Source organism: Takifugu flavidus, chromosome 6, assembly GCF_003711565.1.
Source record: "Takifugu flavidus isolate HTHZ2018 chromosome 6, ASM371156v2, whole genome shotgun sequence".
Lineage (NCBI taxonomy): Eukaryota > Metazoa > Chordata > Actinopteri > Tetraodontiformes > Tetraodontidae > Takifugu > Takifugu flavidus.
Window position 1 is genome coordinate 14,505,908 of NC_079525.1, and position 14,934 is coordinate 14,520,841.

Below are 14,934 nucleotides of genomic sequence, written 5' to 3' on the forward strand. Positions count from 1 at the left end.
TGTGTTCTTCAGGGCATTCTGAACATCTGCCTGAGGCTGACCATGAGAATGCCCACAGCCGAAGGTACGAGGCCTGATATGATAGTTAAAATGGTACATTAAAGGGCAGAAAAAGTCATTTAAGTCCACTTTTCCAGGTTAGGTCAGTGAAGGTGCATTATTTGTCTGGTAAATGAGCAGTTTCCTGTTTTGGGTGTTTCACATGTTTCATGTTGTGACACTGGACGTTGGCAGATGGGAGTTGTGAAACGGAAACCAAGCCTTGTCCACAGGACTGGCTGGCGTCTGCCTCCAGCTGTTACTACGTCTCGACCCAGTATAAGAGCTGGAACGAGAGCCGGCGGTACTGCCTGCAGAACGACGCAGACCTGGTCGTGATCGGCAGCATTGAGGAGCAGGTCCTTTTCAGCCTGAACACGTTTTCAGTTTCATGTGTTGTATTTTATTAACTTCAATGAAGAATACATGAGATGTGATAAGACTGGGACTGAATTAACAGAGATTTGTCTTTATTTTTGGCAGAAATTTCTTTCTGGCTTAATCGAGGTTGGAACATGGGTTGGTATGACTGACAGGGAGGAAGAAGGAAAGTGGACCTGGGTCGATGGAACGCCAGTAAACACTGAACGGTGAGATGGGAGAGGAGAGGAGAGGAGAGGAGAGGGGAGGAGAGAGGAGGGAGAGGAGAGGAGGGGGGGGAGGGGGAGGGGAGAGGGGAGGGGAGGGGAGGGGAGGAGAGGAGAGAGGGGAGGGGAGAGAGGGGAGGGAGGGGAGGGGAGGAGAGGAGGGGGGGGGGGGGGAGGAGGGGGGGAGAGGGGAGGGGGAGAGGGGAGAGGGGAGGGAGGGGAGGGGAGGAGAGGAGGGGAGGAAGGAGAGGAGAGGGGGAGGGGGAGGAGGGGAGGAGAGGGGAGGGAAGAGGAGAGAGAAGGAGGGAGGAGAGGGGAGGTAAGAGGAGAGGAGGAGGGGATGGGAGAGGAGGAGTTGGGAGGGAGGAGAGGGGAGGGAACAGGAAAGGAAAGAGAGGAGGAGAGAGGAGAGGAGGGGAGGAGAAGAGAGGAGGAGAGGAGAGGAGAGGAGTGGGTGGGGGGGGGGGGGTTGTGATGGAATCCTGCTTGTCCATCTTAAATGTCTCCCGTTTGTCCCATTGCCCCCCATCAGGGAGCTGCGGGGCAGGGAGCAGCCTAGCGGATTGAATGGAGGGGACTGCGGTGAACTCCGGGCCAGGTCCCATTTCAACGGCTTGCATGGCATCAAGTGTAGCTACAGAAGCCCGTGGATCTGTGAGAAGCTGCCGTGACAACTTTGTCCTTGCCCTCAAAAATTGAAATAAAGCCAAACAAGAGCAGAGAATTAAGACCTCCTGTGATCCGGCATTCGTCATGATGGCACAGAACTTCCTCATTAGCATTAGCATACAGTGGTGGCTCAGATGATTACGACCGGGCCCACAGAATTTGTGATTGATAAGAAATAGAAGAATCTTTTCTCCGTCTGGCCTCTGCATGGAGGCACAGCGCTGGGTCCTGATGGGTCCTGATGGGTTCCTGATGGGTCCTGATCCTCTGAGGAGATCAACTCCTCAGTAAAGAAGTGATTATTCAGAGCTCCAGGGGAAAAGCTACGGTTTTGAACCTCATTCTTTCAAAACAACACAGATAATTTGCCATTTCGCCCCCCCCCTTTGATAGAGTATCTGTTCACCGTGTTATCAGTTGTCTCTGAAGCGGCCTTTGACCAGAAGCATCGTGTTTTCCTCATTGTAGAAGACAAAAGCTTGCGGCTGATTCCGGTTTCCGGGTTTTTGTTGCCGGTGTTTTCTTCACTTTGACTTCTAATATTCTGGATCTGTGCAGCGGAATTCTTCTCATTGGGAATTATAGTGATGATTCATCATGTTGGGTGTTATTTCAGCAATTCCTACAATTACACTTGCTTTTGTTAAACAATTAAATGAAGAAAAAACCCGATGAGTTCTGAAAGGAAGTCGCTTTTGTCATGAAATACTTCCTCTTGCTTCATCAGGTAGATGATCTGACACAGGGAGGAAACAGACACACAACTACTTGCAGGCCACCGAAGGGACCGGCAGATAAGGAGCGTCGCCGTGGCGCCGGGTGTTCCGGAAGGACAGTAAAATCCTGATCTGAAGATGGTCACAGCGCTAACGCAATCATTACACCTCTTCAGAGTCACTAGATTTAATTAGGGAGGGAAAACGATGTCAGACCAAGAGGAGGAAGCCTGACATGCAGGACCCTTCTGACGAGATTACACACTTTCTGATACACACTGGTGAGGAAAAACTCACAGAGAACTCCTGATCCATTTCATATGAATCCAGGACTGGACATTTTAGTTCCTATTTAGTTTACTATTATCAAGACCATAATTTAGAGTAAAATAAACGCTGTGTGGGCTCGGATGGACCACAAGAATTAAAATATTTTTCATTGTTACTCCAAAATGTTCCTGACAAAGACATCGGTTAATGGCGTTTATACAGAAAACGTGTTATAGATCTTTGACAGATGCTGACATTTTTAATTAAGGTTTGATGAGCTTCAATGATTAATTAAAGTTGCGGTCACACGTGAATTTAATAACAAATTTATCTTGTGCACGTCGTGTTACTTTCATAACCGTGCTTCAAAATAGCTAATGGTACCGTAGGGGGTCTAAATATATGACCCCCGCAGCAGGAACGAACTGGTGCTGCTTTACTCTCTTTGGCCACTTGGGGGCAGTGTTCTTCAACAGATGAGATGTGTTGTTATAAAATCCCTCGTTAGGTGGCGCTAATGGACCTACGCTTGTCAGAAGAAGCTTTCAAGTCTTCCTGTTCTCAACCACAAAAGGAGTTACGCTTTCCTGGAATCGACATGGCTACAAAATACTATGGAACTGTTTACAATTATGTCTGTACTGACCGGAAATCACTTGAATTCCTTGGTGTATGTTTGAAAGGGATGTTTTTGGCGTCAATTCTGATCTCGGACTTCACAACGCTGTTTTGGGTTTCAGATTACGTCATCACCATGCGACTCCAGCTGTACAGTACAAGACTGCGCTCTCTTTGGTAGAAATACACATTTAATGAAAGTGTCATTTTTATTTAAATTCAATTTTTATGCTTCAGTCATTATAACTTTCTGCTTACATCTAAAGAGTTGTGTATGATGGTTTCCTTTTGCAGTACTGTGACACCATCTGAAAGGATGTGATATGGCTTTGTATTTTTCTCTCAAGGATATTTGTGTTCTTAAGTAGGAATAGGAAGGCTGCTAAAATTGCCTCAGAATCACCATTTGGATGGTTTATTTGGGAAGCAAATTGGAAGTTGAACCTCTTCAATAACATTTAGGTGCAGTTTCACCAGTTGAGCAACATCAAGCCCAACCTCATCGAGGCTGTGACACGTCTCAGGAAAGAAGCTCTCACAAGACTAATAAAACTCTTGTCTCTTTTATTAGTATATTCAATATATATTTTAGTTGATATAAGGACGGTATATCATTGAATATGTATGTAAGTTTTTTCCATGTACAAAGTATGACCTTTAAAAAATGGAGCTGGTGAAACTGATTTCTAAACAAAATAACACAATTTAGCCAATGTTTATTTACTACTATGGGTTTAGGCACATTCTGAATAGGAAAATATTTTTTTCTGCATTATAGGTTTGAAAAATCAAAACTAAAACCTGACGAGTGTGGACAGCAGCGTTTCAGAGGGTCCAGTAAGTGTTCTATGGTTGATATTCTAACCCCGTTCCTAAGTTCTCTGTCAGATTCACTAAGAACATCCTGTCAATTATTATATTATTACCATTAATATTAAAATGATCTTTGGAGTCAAAAGTTGTAAATGTCCGATTACGAAAACCAGAAGTTGCCTGACAGACAGGAAAAACGGTGCTGTTGTGCAGCACAACGTCACACTTGAAGCAGAGCTGAGCACTGCAGCATCAGCATGGCTGCGGTCCTTAACTCCAGTACATCCAGTGTGACTCTAGAAGTTGGTGAATATCAGGATTTTGCTAAACATCAAGCTGAAGACGCTCCAGTGGAGGCCGCGCACAAGCCGAGTAGGTCGACGGAGACATGTGAGACAGTAAGTTCTTTGACTGGGTTTAATTTTGACCTATCTCCTTCCTAGAGGGCCAGTTTATCGCGGTGGTTCTTCTGAGTTTTGGACTGCTCTGTGTTCTTCAGGGCATTCTGAACATCTGCCTGAGGCTGACCATGAGAATGCCCACAGCCGAAGGTACGAGGCCTGATATCATAGTTAAAATGGTACATTAAAGGGCAGAGAAAAAGTCATTTAAGTCCACTTTTCCAGGTAGGTAGGTCAGTGAAGGTGCATTATTTGTCTGGTAAATGAGTAGTTTCCCGTTTTGGGTCTTTCCACATGTTTCATGTTTTGACACTGGACGTTGGCAGATGAGATGGGAGTTGTGAAACGGAAACCAAGCCTTGTCCACAGGACTGGCTGGCGTTTGCCTCCAGCTGTTACTACGTCTCGACCCAGAGGAGGAGCTGGAACGAGAGCCGGCAGTACTGCCTGCAGAACGACGCAGACCTGGTCGTGATCAGCAGCATTGAGGAGCAGGTCCTTTTCAGCCTGAACACGTTTTCAGTTTCATGTGTTGTATTTTATTAACTTCTATGAAGAATGCATGAGATGTGATAAGACTGGGACTGAATTAACAGAGATTTGTCTTTATTTTTGGCAGAAAGTTCTTTCTGGCTTTATAAAGGCAGCATGGGTTGGTATGACTGACAGGGAGGAAGAAGGAAAGTGGACTTGGGTCGATGGAACGCCAGTAAACACTGAACGGTGAGAGGGGGAGAGGAGAGGAGGGGAGGGGAGAGGGGAGGGGAGGGGAGGAGAGGGGAGGGATGAGGGGAGGGAGAGGAGGGAGAGGGGAGGGGAGGGAGGGGAGGGGAGAGGAGAGGAGGGGAGAGGGGAGAGGGGAGGGGAGGAGGGGAGGGGAGAGGGGAGGGGAGGGGAGGGGAGGGGGAGGGGAGGGGAGGGGAGAGGGGAGGGGAGAGGGGAAGGAGAGGAGAGGGGGGGAGGGGAGAGGGGAGGAGAGGGGGAGGGGAGAGGGGAGGGGAGGGGAGGGGAGGGGAAGGGGAGAAGGAGAGGGGGAGGGGAGAGGAGAGGAGAGGGAGGGGAGGGAGAGGAGAGGAGGAGGGGAGGGGAGGGGAGGGGAGAGGAGAGAGAGGAGAGGGGGAGGGGAGGGGAGGGGAGGGGAGAGGGGAGGGGAGAGGAGAGGAGAGGGGGAGGGGGGGGGGGGAGGGGGAGGGGAGGGGAGGGGGAGGGGAGGGGAGGGAGGGGAGGGGAGAGGAGAGGAGAGAGAGGAGAGGAGAGGAGAGGAGAGAGAGTGGGTGGGGGGTTTGTGATGGAATCCTGCTTGTCCATCTTAACATGTCTCCCGTTTGTCCCATTGCCCCCCAGCAGGGAGCTGTGGGCCAGGGGGCAGCCTGACGGAGCGTTTGGAGGGGAAGACTGCGGTGAACTCCGGGCCATGTGCCAATTCAACGGCTTGAACGACTACAACTGTAGCTCCAGAATCCAGTGGATCTGTGAGAAGCTGCTGTGACAACTTTGTCCTTGCCCTCAAAAATTGAAATAAAGCCAAACAAGAGCAGAGAATTAAGACCTCCTGTGATCCGGCATTCGTCATGATGGCACAGAACTTCCTCATTAGCATTAGCATACAGTGGTGGCTCAGATGATTACGACCGGGCCCACAGAATTTGTGATTGATAAGAAATAGAAGAATCTTTTCTCCGTCTGGCCTCTGCATGGAGGCACAGCGCTGGGTCCTGATGGGTCCTGATGGGTCCTGATGGGTCCTGATCCTCTGAGGAGATCAACTCCTCAGTAAAGAAGTGATTATTCAGAGCTCCAGGGGAAAAGCTACGGTTTTGAACCTCATTCTTTCAAAACAACACAGATAATTTGCCATTTCACCCCCCCCTCCTCTTTGATAGAGTATCTGTTCACCGTGTTATCAGTTGTCTCTGAAGCGGCCTTTGACCAGAAGCATCGTGTTTTCCTCACTTGTAGAAGACAAAAGCTTGCGGCTGATTCCGGTTTCCGGGTTTTTGGTGTTTTCTTCACTTTGACTTCTAATATTCTGGATCTGTGCAGCGGAATTCTTCTCATTGGGATTTATAGTGATGATTCATCATGTTGGGTGTTATTTCAGTAATTCCTACAATTACACTTGCTTTTGTTAAACAATTACATGAAGAAAAAACCCGATGAGTTCTGAAAGGAAGTCGCTTTTGTCATGAAATACTTCCTCTTGCTTCATCAGGTAGATGATCTGACACAGGGAGGAAACAGACACACAACTATTTGCAGGCCACCGAAGGGACCGGCAGATAAGGAGCGTCGCCGTGGCGCCGGGTGTTCCGGAAGGACAGTAAAATCCTGATCCGAAGATGGTCACAGCGCTAACGCAATCATTACACCTCTTCAGAGTCACTAGATTTAATTGGGGAGGGAAAACGATGTCAGACCAAGAGAAGGAAGCCTGACATGCAGGACCCTTCTGACGAGATTACACACTTTCTGATACACACTGGTGGGGAAAAACTCACAGAGAACTCCTGATCCATTTCATATGAATCCAGGACTGGACATTTTAGTTCCTATTTAGTTTACTATTATCAAGACCATAATTTAGAGTAAAATAAACGCTGTGTTTCTGTTAATGAGAGTGATGATCGCACTTCTTGGGGCCCCTGAGATGCCGTAATTTGAGATCTGAGGGCTTGTTCCATCGACAACCCCCCCCCACACACACACACACACACACACACACACACACACACACCCCTCCTGACTGTCGACAAAGGTCCTTCTGTTCATCCCCACAAGAAGGTGGAGGTCGGCGGATACGTCCCCCAACATTCCGTGTGCAGAGAGCGGCGTGTTCATGCAAAGAAAAGTCCAGCCAGAGAAAATCGATTCGAAAAATCTCATTTTATCGATCAATTGTGAGCGCGCCTTGCGCCGGCGTGCACGCGTTGGCGCGGACGGTCAGAGTCGGAAAAGGGGCCGAGAGCGAGAAGAGGTGTGCACGGACTCGGTGAAAGATGTGCACTGAACTTTAGAGAAGAGAAACTGAAAGTTAAGTATCGATCTCGTCAGTCTTGATCAGTCCCGATATTAACGATGGTATCGATACCTTGGATGGACCCGCCCACCACTAATCACACGCACAAGTCCCTGTCAGATGTGCGCTCCTCAAGTTAATCATTTGCAGGTTATGTCGTACTTAGTACTTGAGCGTGGAGTTTGGAGTCTGCCCTCCCCTCTGATAAAACCCATTAGGAGAAGCCGATCTGTCTCTGTGGCCCTTTAGTGCAGCTTTAGCCACCGATTTCTGATTCCTAGGTGTTCTTGTTCTGGCAGCCGGGAGAGGACACCATGCTGACTCTGGTTGTTCTCCTGCTTTGCTCAGCTTCCTGTTTCTCAGCTTCTGTCAAAGGTGAGTTGGTGCGACGGGATTTCTTGAGCGGGATGTTTGGGGCAGAAAGGGGCCGGTGGGGCTCGTTTTGTGGTCAAGAGGAGTCCCCGCGGCTCAAAGACTCACGTGGGGACCTGTTGAGAGCGTCAGGAGATGAGGCGAATGTGAGTCAGTGAAATCCAAAAATGAATGAAAGGTGACGTCACTCCTATGTGACATGAGCTGTCACAGTTCTGCTGCTGAGGTTCTGGAATTCCTGGATGACTGTTGACTCGTGTTTGAATATGCTGAATGGCATCATGGTTCAGAACTGTTTATTCTTTGAAAACCTGTCTTTCCTAATGATTTATGACACATTAGCGCCTCATTGTCGAGTCAGTGCTTTTATTATCAGTAGGAATAACATCGAATTCCTTTAAAATGAGGCGCTTTAACATCCGGAAAAGGAATCTGTGAAAATGAGTCTCGACTCAGAGAACGTGCGGTTGAAGCGCTTTGGCCCACAACTCGTGTTTCCTCAGATGGCGCCGCTGGACCCCGTCTGAACAACAACCAGCTGTACAAATTCAGCTACATGACAGAGGTGCTGCTGGACAGTACCAGGGGTCCCAAGGAGAACCCCACCGGCTACAGGATCTCCAGCAACGTTGACGTCCACCTGGTTTGGAGGGATCCCAGCAGCAAAGACGACCAGTTGATTCAGCTGGCGGTACGTCGCTCCACACTGAGAGGAGATGGCCTCTCTTCCTCCGACTAACGTGAGAGAAAGTCACTTACAATTGCCAAAGTATTCATCCGCTCGTTTCTCACGCTGTCAATTAGATCTCGGACGTGAAGCTGGAGCCAGCGAGCGCTCGTCCAGAGAAGAACAACGTCCTCCATGGTTCCACAACAGCGAGCATTATGGGAAAATCCAACCTGGCGGCCCTGACCAAACCTTTTTTGTTGCATCTTAGAAACGGAAAGGTAATGACTGATGGGATCATCCTTTTAAACCGTGAGTTTAGTGCAGTAACAGGTCCTTTTTTAATTAAAAAAAAAAAAATACTGGCCCAGCTCAACCTGATTACACCAGCGTTTTCACCTCTGACCTTCATGCGACAGGAATCCGGAACCAGTAATGCAGCTAATCTAGTTGTGGCAGAGTGATGATGTTGGCAGTAGCAATAACACACAGGATGCGTGCACGTGTGTGTGTGTGTATGTGTGTGCAAAGGTCACCAGGTTCAGAGGGTCAGCAGATGAACCAACAGCTCGGTTAATAACGCTCATCCAGCGAGATATCTGTGATTTCAGCCTCTTATCGTGACTTTATCACTACTTACTACAGAATTATTGGTACCAACAGTTCAACAGCAATGCTCACGGGTTCGTTTGCTTCAGAGGAGACTGGGAATACACCAGTTTATAGCCCCATAGCGGGTAAACATAGAAGATATAAGCGTTCAAGCCCTCATGAGAAGCGTCCCAATTTTGAAAACAGTAAATCGAGTGCAGGCGGGATCGGGGTGCAGAGTCCCAGCAAAGGCCCTGAGGATAATGGAGTAAAGGTCTACAAGGTGATCACCCACCTTGTGAAACAGGATAGATCAGAGGTGGTCTCCCGGGTGGGTTCACTTATTTATACAGAGCAGCAGTTGACAGACTATTTATGGGGGTCTGCGCAGATATGGTGGCGGAGGGCCACAAATAAATGACATAGTGTTTAGGAGACAGTGTGGGATGATGTAATAGACTGTTTTCCCTACTCATAATTCCTTCCAGGAATAATTTAGCTCATGTGACTTAGATTTGACTCCAGGTTTATTATATCAGTCACGTCAGCGCGCGTCGGACGGGAACGGTGATGTCATCGCTATATGCTGATGTCCGCTGGGAATATAATTAGAGGAAATATTCCGCGCTGAGTTGAATCTTTTTTTATATCCCAGCCTGCTAATACCGTAGTATTCTGTGTTTATTTTCGACCCGTCTTTGGTTCCAGCATGTCGTGCAAATGGCGTCTGAAGTCATAATCATGTGTTCGGTTCAGAAAGACCGCCACCCCCAACGCCGGAGAGGCGTGCGAGGCTGTTGAACGCCTGTTGTTTTTGTCACGTCTGCTTGCAGGCAAAGGCATTTTATTCCTACTGGACCGAACCCGCAACCATCAGAAACCTTAAAAGAGGGCTGGCCAGCTTACTCCAAGTACAGCTCAAAAGTGGAAAAGTCTTAGAGGTAACTGTTAAAACCACTGTCGGGTCATATTTTCAGCCCGTTTGCACGACCGTGTGAATAGATCTAATGCCTGTGAACAGAACGACGTGTCTGGAAGGTGCACAGTGGCGTACAAGGTCGACCAACATCGCGTGACAAGGACCAAACTCCTGGAGACATGCAAGACTGCAGAGACGGGATTCACCATGCACAGCCAGGTCCGTCGGCCTCCGGGCCAGCTCACAGAGACGTGAGTCTCCTCGCACCCCCGTTCTGGAACTAGTATTCTGTCCAATTCCAGGTGTTGGGTGTGAGCAGGAAGTCCAGCTCTGTTACAGTGTTCACATTCGAAGACGGTTTCATTCGCTCCGCCGTGGCTGAAGAAACGCACACGTTAGCCGTCAACGCCCGCAGATCTGCTGCGGCTGATGTGGTGTCCAGGTAAGCATTTCGATATAAAAGAGCCCCCTTCCTGGTCCAGACGCAGGTTCCATTTGCAGTTTCCTCTCAGGCAGACGCTCACGTTAGTCGGGACGGAGGCCGGACCGCTGGAGGCTGCTGGGAAAGACGCGAACGGGGTCGTCAAGTCAGTCGATGGAAAACTGGCAGCTGTCGGGATCATGCTGGAGAAGGTCAAATCCCAGTGCAAGGGATGTCCCTCAGTGAGTACCTGGTCACAAATCCACATCGGCGCCAAACGATTTAATCTGTTGTTAAAATTTCATACAAACTCTAGTGAAATCGAAAATGTTTATGTGCCAAGTTGTAATTTATGAAGCCAGGATGGTTAAGAAAAGTCATTGCCATAGCAAGTATTAGCATGTAGCATCTCCTGCCTCGCTCCCTTGTGCTTACATGTTTGCTTTCTTGATTAATCAAAGTAGGGATGTGACATGACAATTTTACGATGTAGGGAAGATGAAAAACATGAACAACTAGCATTCTAAATGGTTTCGTTGCTCACTTAGCTGCTTCACTAACATTTAAATGCCTCCTGGCCTTCAGAGTATGAGAACCTGGATTGCACGAATAACGACTGTGACTAAATGGCTCTATCGGGAGATATGGGGTATATTTTTGTACTGTCGACTGCAGTCTCACTTATCCTCTCCCCCTGTGTTTTCCCTCACAGCTTTTCGAGCATTGGCAGGCTCTGCGGAAGCAGCTGGAGCCCGATAGGCTGTCCTCGGCTACGGCTCCTCGCAGCTTCCTGGCCCTCATCCAGAGCATTAGGAAGGCGTCCAAGGACGAGATCCTCAAAGTTCTGAAGGATGCCAGCAAGTCATCTCTGTAATTTGGCTTCTCGTTTCTTTGCCATAGCTTTCACTGGTCCCTTGAGCTCATACTCACCTCTCTGCGTGGTGGTTGCAGGCCTCAGGTGGTGGACGCTGTGACGTCCTCCCAGACGGCTGCGTCCCTGGATGCTATGCTGGAGTTCCTAAACTTCACTGATGCTAAGGGTCTGGTTCTGCAGGAGAGGTTTCTATACGCATGTGGCTTTGCGTCGCATCCCGACGAGCGGATGCTCCAAGCTCTGCTGGTGAGGAACACCTCCTTATTCTTGACCTGGTTAATCTGGCCGCAGTGTTATTGCAGAGCTTTTTAACGGGAGGGGTTTCCATTGTAGGATATTTTGAAGGGGAAGATCGGCAGCACTGACATTAAAGAATCTGTGGTGATCATTATGGGGGCCCTGGTCCACAAGCTGTGTCAGAAAGGAGCTTGCAACTCACCGGTGAGCTTCCAGGACATTTGAAAGGACATTTCATCAAAAGGCTCTGTGGAAATGACTGAATAATGTCACTTCTCAGGCTGTGGTGCAGGCAAAGCACCTGATTTTAAACGGCCCTGACAGCAGTCAGGTCGAGTCCGAGGTCCAGATGTACCTTCTCGCTCTGAAAAACTCCATGCTTCGTGAAGCCATCCCCATCTTCACCAAATACGCCGAGTCAGAGGTCGGAGCACTCAGCACCATCGCCCTCACTGCCCTGCAGAGATATGACGTCAGCCTCTTGACCAACGAGGTGAAGACACGGGACCAACCAAAGACTCGGTACTGTCCGGAGCGAACTGGCATCCGTCGTGAAGTAAATGGCAATGTTGTCTTGTAGGTTAAGCGCACGGTGAGCAGGGTTTATCACCAGAACAGAAGAATCTATGAGAAGAACGTGAGAGCCGCTGCAGCCGATGTCATCCTCAGCAGCAACCCGTCTTACACGGAGGTCAAGAATCTGCTTCTGTCCATCGGACACCTACCTCACGAGATGAACAAGTACATGCTGTCCAAAATCCAGGACATCCTCCGCTTCCAACTTCCTGCCAGGTTTGTCCGATTGCCTCGGCACTCGGCGGGTTTTTCCGCGTCCTAAATTTTACGCAACTAAGTGCGTTTGTTTGTTTTTCAGAGCATTCACCTGTTTTCACCTGTACTTCTATATTTTTAAACAGTAAAGTCATACAGGAAGCCATGAAAGACATGATCTCGCATAACTACGACCGCTTTTCCAAAATTGGGTCCTCGTCCGCATTTTCTGGATTCATGGCACGTGAGTAGCGGCCTCATAAAGTTGTAAAACATGGACATTTTAGGCATTCGGTCCCGCACGCTAACACGGGACTTGCCAGTTGCACGCGCTGGGTCACCTGTATCTCCTCATCTACGCAGAATCGGCTGACGTGACCTCCACATACAGCTTGGACATTTTGTATTCCGGCTCTGGAATCCTGAGGAGAAGCAACATGAATATCTTTGGTGCTAGCAACGGAGCAATGCTACATGGCCTGCAGGTGATGAAGGGGTGGGTGGATTGCGGATGAGATTTCTAGGAAACATTGGATGACCGTCACCTCTCGGCTCAGGTGGCAATTGAAGCGCAGGGTCTGGAGTCGCTGATCGCCGCCACGCCCGACGAAGGGGAGGAGGGCCTGGAGTCCTTCGCTGGGATGTCGGCGCTGCTGTTCGACATCCAGCTGCGTCCCGTCACTTTCTTCAAAGGTTACAGCGACCTCATGTCCAAAATGTTTTCTATGACCGGGGAGCCCATGAATGTCGTGAAGGGCCTCATTCTGCTGAGCGATCACTCTGAGGTAAGCTTTCCTTCGCGTCCTATAAGGATGATCCACCTTTTTAATCCTACCTCTCGTGTTTTGGCTTTTTTTGTACCCAATTGAGTTGTTTTGTTGTGAATTTTGGATGTGTTTCTTTTTAGTGTTGAAAGTTAGGGTTAGGGTTAGGGTCGTGAAAGTTAAAGAAACACACTCGCTGGCGAGATTGTTTGACGTCGGGTCGAATCAGCACTTTTGAGAAATGCTAAACTATGAATGTGAAGTGAAGATAATTCAGAAATTCAACAGATATAAAGTGGGAATCCAGGTGTCTATATGGGTCACCATGAAAGGCCTTGACCTGTAATCTAGTTTCTTATGTAGAACAGCAGGTCAGATCTTTGAGAAGCTACAATATCAATTGTTAAGTGGGGAACATGAGTATGATGGAAAGCTTTTTAAACGCTTCCTGCATTCTGCTCCAGGTCATCCACCTGCAGTCTGGTCTGAGGGCGAGTGCAGAGTTCCAGGGTGGGCTCGCCATTGACATCTCAGGAGGCATGGAGATCAGTCTGTGGTACAGAGAGTCCAAGACCAGTGTGAACAACAGGTACAGTCAGGAAACAACTCACTAACAGCCGCAGCATTCAGCTTTTTCCTGTCACTCAAGCAGATCCTTGGTATACAGTACAATTACATAAGGTTATGTATGTTGTAAGTAGGTCACAGCCTCGGTGACAACAACAACTGTATGTCAAGTATGACGTAATACTTCCTGCAGGACACTGGACTTTGTAACAGGCAGATAATTGTTGGAAAACACCTTTATTTCTAACTGGAAAGTCGGAGCCGTGTCACCATCCTGCAAATAGATTTGGCTCCATGTTATACGCACGTGTACTTGAGATGGCCAAAAAGTGCTGCCTGATTCAGTTGTTCCACCAGCACACTGGACTCGCTCCAGCATTGTGCTTCGCGCCTGTCTTATTTGCAGGTTCCTGTAGACCACAGGTGTCAAACTCTGGCCCGTGGGCCAAATTTGCCCACAATGTAATAATATTTGGCCCGCGAAGCCATACCAATTGACTATTAGAGCTGGCCTGCTGGTATTTTATTATATATATATATTTCAAAAGGTTCCCTGTTATAGCTGGAGGAAGATTTTTTCAAGAAATATCAATTTTGGCCCGTGACTTTGTCCCAGTTTTGAATTTTGGCCAACTGGGTATTTGAGTTTGACACCTCTGCTGTAGACTAACATCCAGTCTGAGATAGTGAGGATCAGTATCCAAAAATAACCCACAATGCAGCTCTCCTACCTGAGAATTGCCGAGAAAATAGGAGCGAATCTTACAATGGCGCCACCATCATTGAACGCTTCTTTTTCTGTCACTCTCCCCTGATTCAGGGCAGCCTTGGTGGTCACTGGAAATGTTACAGTGGATCTGGACTTCATGAGGGCAGGCGTGGAGGTCAGCTTTGAAACCGAGGCATCGCTTGACTTCATCACCACTGTCCAGTTTTCCGAATATCCCTTCCTTGTATGCATGCAGATGGACAAAGCCACCTTCCCCGTCAGGTACTGTCATACATACAGTTTTACTCTCGAACCCCCCCCCCCCCCCCCTTCTCCCTCCAACCCTCATCTCTCCTCGATGTTCTTTCAGTGACTATGTGACCAAGTATGAGGGCTTGCCTTCAGGAAAGAGCGTAACGTTACGCAGGGGGAGAAAGCAGCTGGTCCCCGGCTCCGAATTCCCACTTCATCAAGAGAATTCAAACATGTGCAAGAAGGTTTTTGATTCCAGCTGGTAGAAAATGTGAAATAACCAGGAACCATTAGCATTTTGAATGGCTCATTTCTGTCACTCAAAAAGCTTTTTTTTATTCTTCAGGGACAAAACCAAAACTCAGCCTCCAGCAGTCAAATATTGTATAAAAAAGTGAATTTTTTTTTTCCACACACATCCAGTATTTACGTTCCCGTGACTATTTAAGACATTTTAATTTTGCATTTTGTTTGAAATTAAAGATTCTCGGGTTGTCTTTGTATGGATTTTCTTGTATTTATGCTGGGCACACACAGGATGGCTCCTTGGAATGACATTAAAAACCACTGGCGTCAACACAGTTACGGAAAGTATTTACATGTAAATATCATTTCCCAATTAAATTTGTGCTCTAACATTACTCTTTATATGTGAAATAAT

At 48.1% G+C, this 14,934-nt stretch overlaps 2 protein-coding genes across 18 annotated transcripts in view; both read left to right on the top strand.

Annotated features, from left to right (window-relative positions):
- LOC130527131 (CD209 antigen-like protein C) overlaps nucleotides 1–5,655 on the top strand; it is a 13,125-nt gene extending 7,470 nt beyond the window's left edge. For 5 of the 17 annotated variants that reach the window (XM_057035304.1, XM_057035303.1, XM_057035307.1 and 2 more), the window contains 4 exons: nucleotides 1–64; nucleotides 235–398; nucleotides 523–629; nucleotides 5,458–5,655. The exon at nucleotides 1–64 is cut by the window's left edge and continues 44 nt beyond it. In XM_057035304.1, the coding sequence (XP_056891284.1) occupies nucleotides 1–64; nucleotides 235–398; nucleotides 523–629; nucleotides 5,458–5,602 (480 nt within the window). In that variant the 3' untranslated portion in view covers nucleotides 5,603–5,655. Of the gene's footprint in view, nucleotides 65–234; nucleotides 399–522; nucleotides 630–3,744; nucleotides 4,111–4,155; nucleotides 4,264–4,444; nucleotides 4,609–4,732; nucleotides 4,837–5,457 lie in introns of those variants that run through there. The other 12 variants (XM_057035320.1, XM_057035315.1, XM_057035319.1 and 9 more) reach the window with 12 other exon arrangements.
- A 1,366-nt stretch (nucleotides 5,656–7,021) lies between these two features.
- On the top strand, nucleotides 7,022–14,774 carry mttp (microsomal triglyceride transfer protein). The gene is made up of 18 exons (XM_057035298.1): nucleotides 7,022–7,504; nucleotides 8,005–8,192; nucleotides 8,306–8,449; nucleotides 9,593–9,700; nucleotides 9,781–9,897; nucleotides 9,981–10,120; nucleotides 10,191–10,341; nucleotides 10,812–10,969; nucleotides 11,051–11,219; nucleotides 11,307–11,414; nucleotides 11,491–11,703; nucleotides 11,791–12,002; nucleotides 12,128–12,225; nucleotides 12,345–12,466; nucleotides 12,539–12,766; nucleotides 13,210–13,334; nucleotides 14,133–14,303; nucleotides 14,392–14,774. Exons 1-18 carry the CDS (start codon nucleotides 7,444–7,446, stop codon nucleotides 14,537–14,539), a joined length of 2,661 nt encoding a protein of 886 aa, XP_056891278.1. The 5' UTR covers nucleotides 7,022–7,443; the 3' UTR covers nucleotides 14,540–14,774.
- The last annotated feature ends 160 nt before the right edge of the window (nucleotides 14,775–14,934 follow it).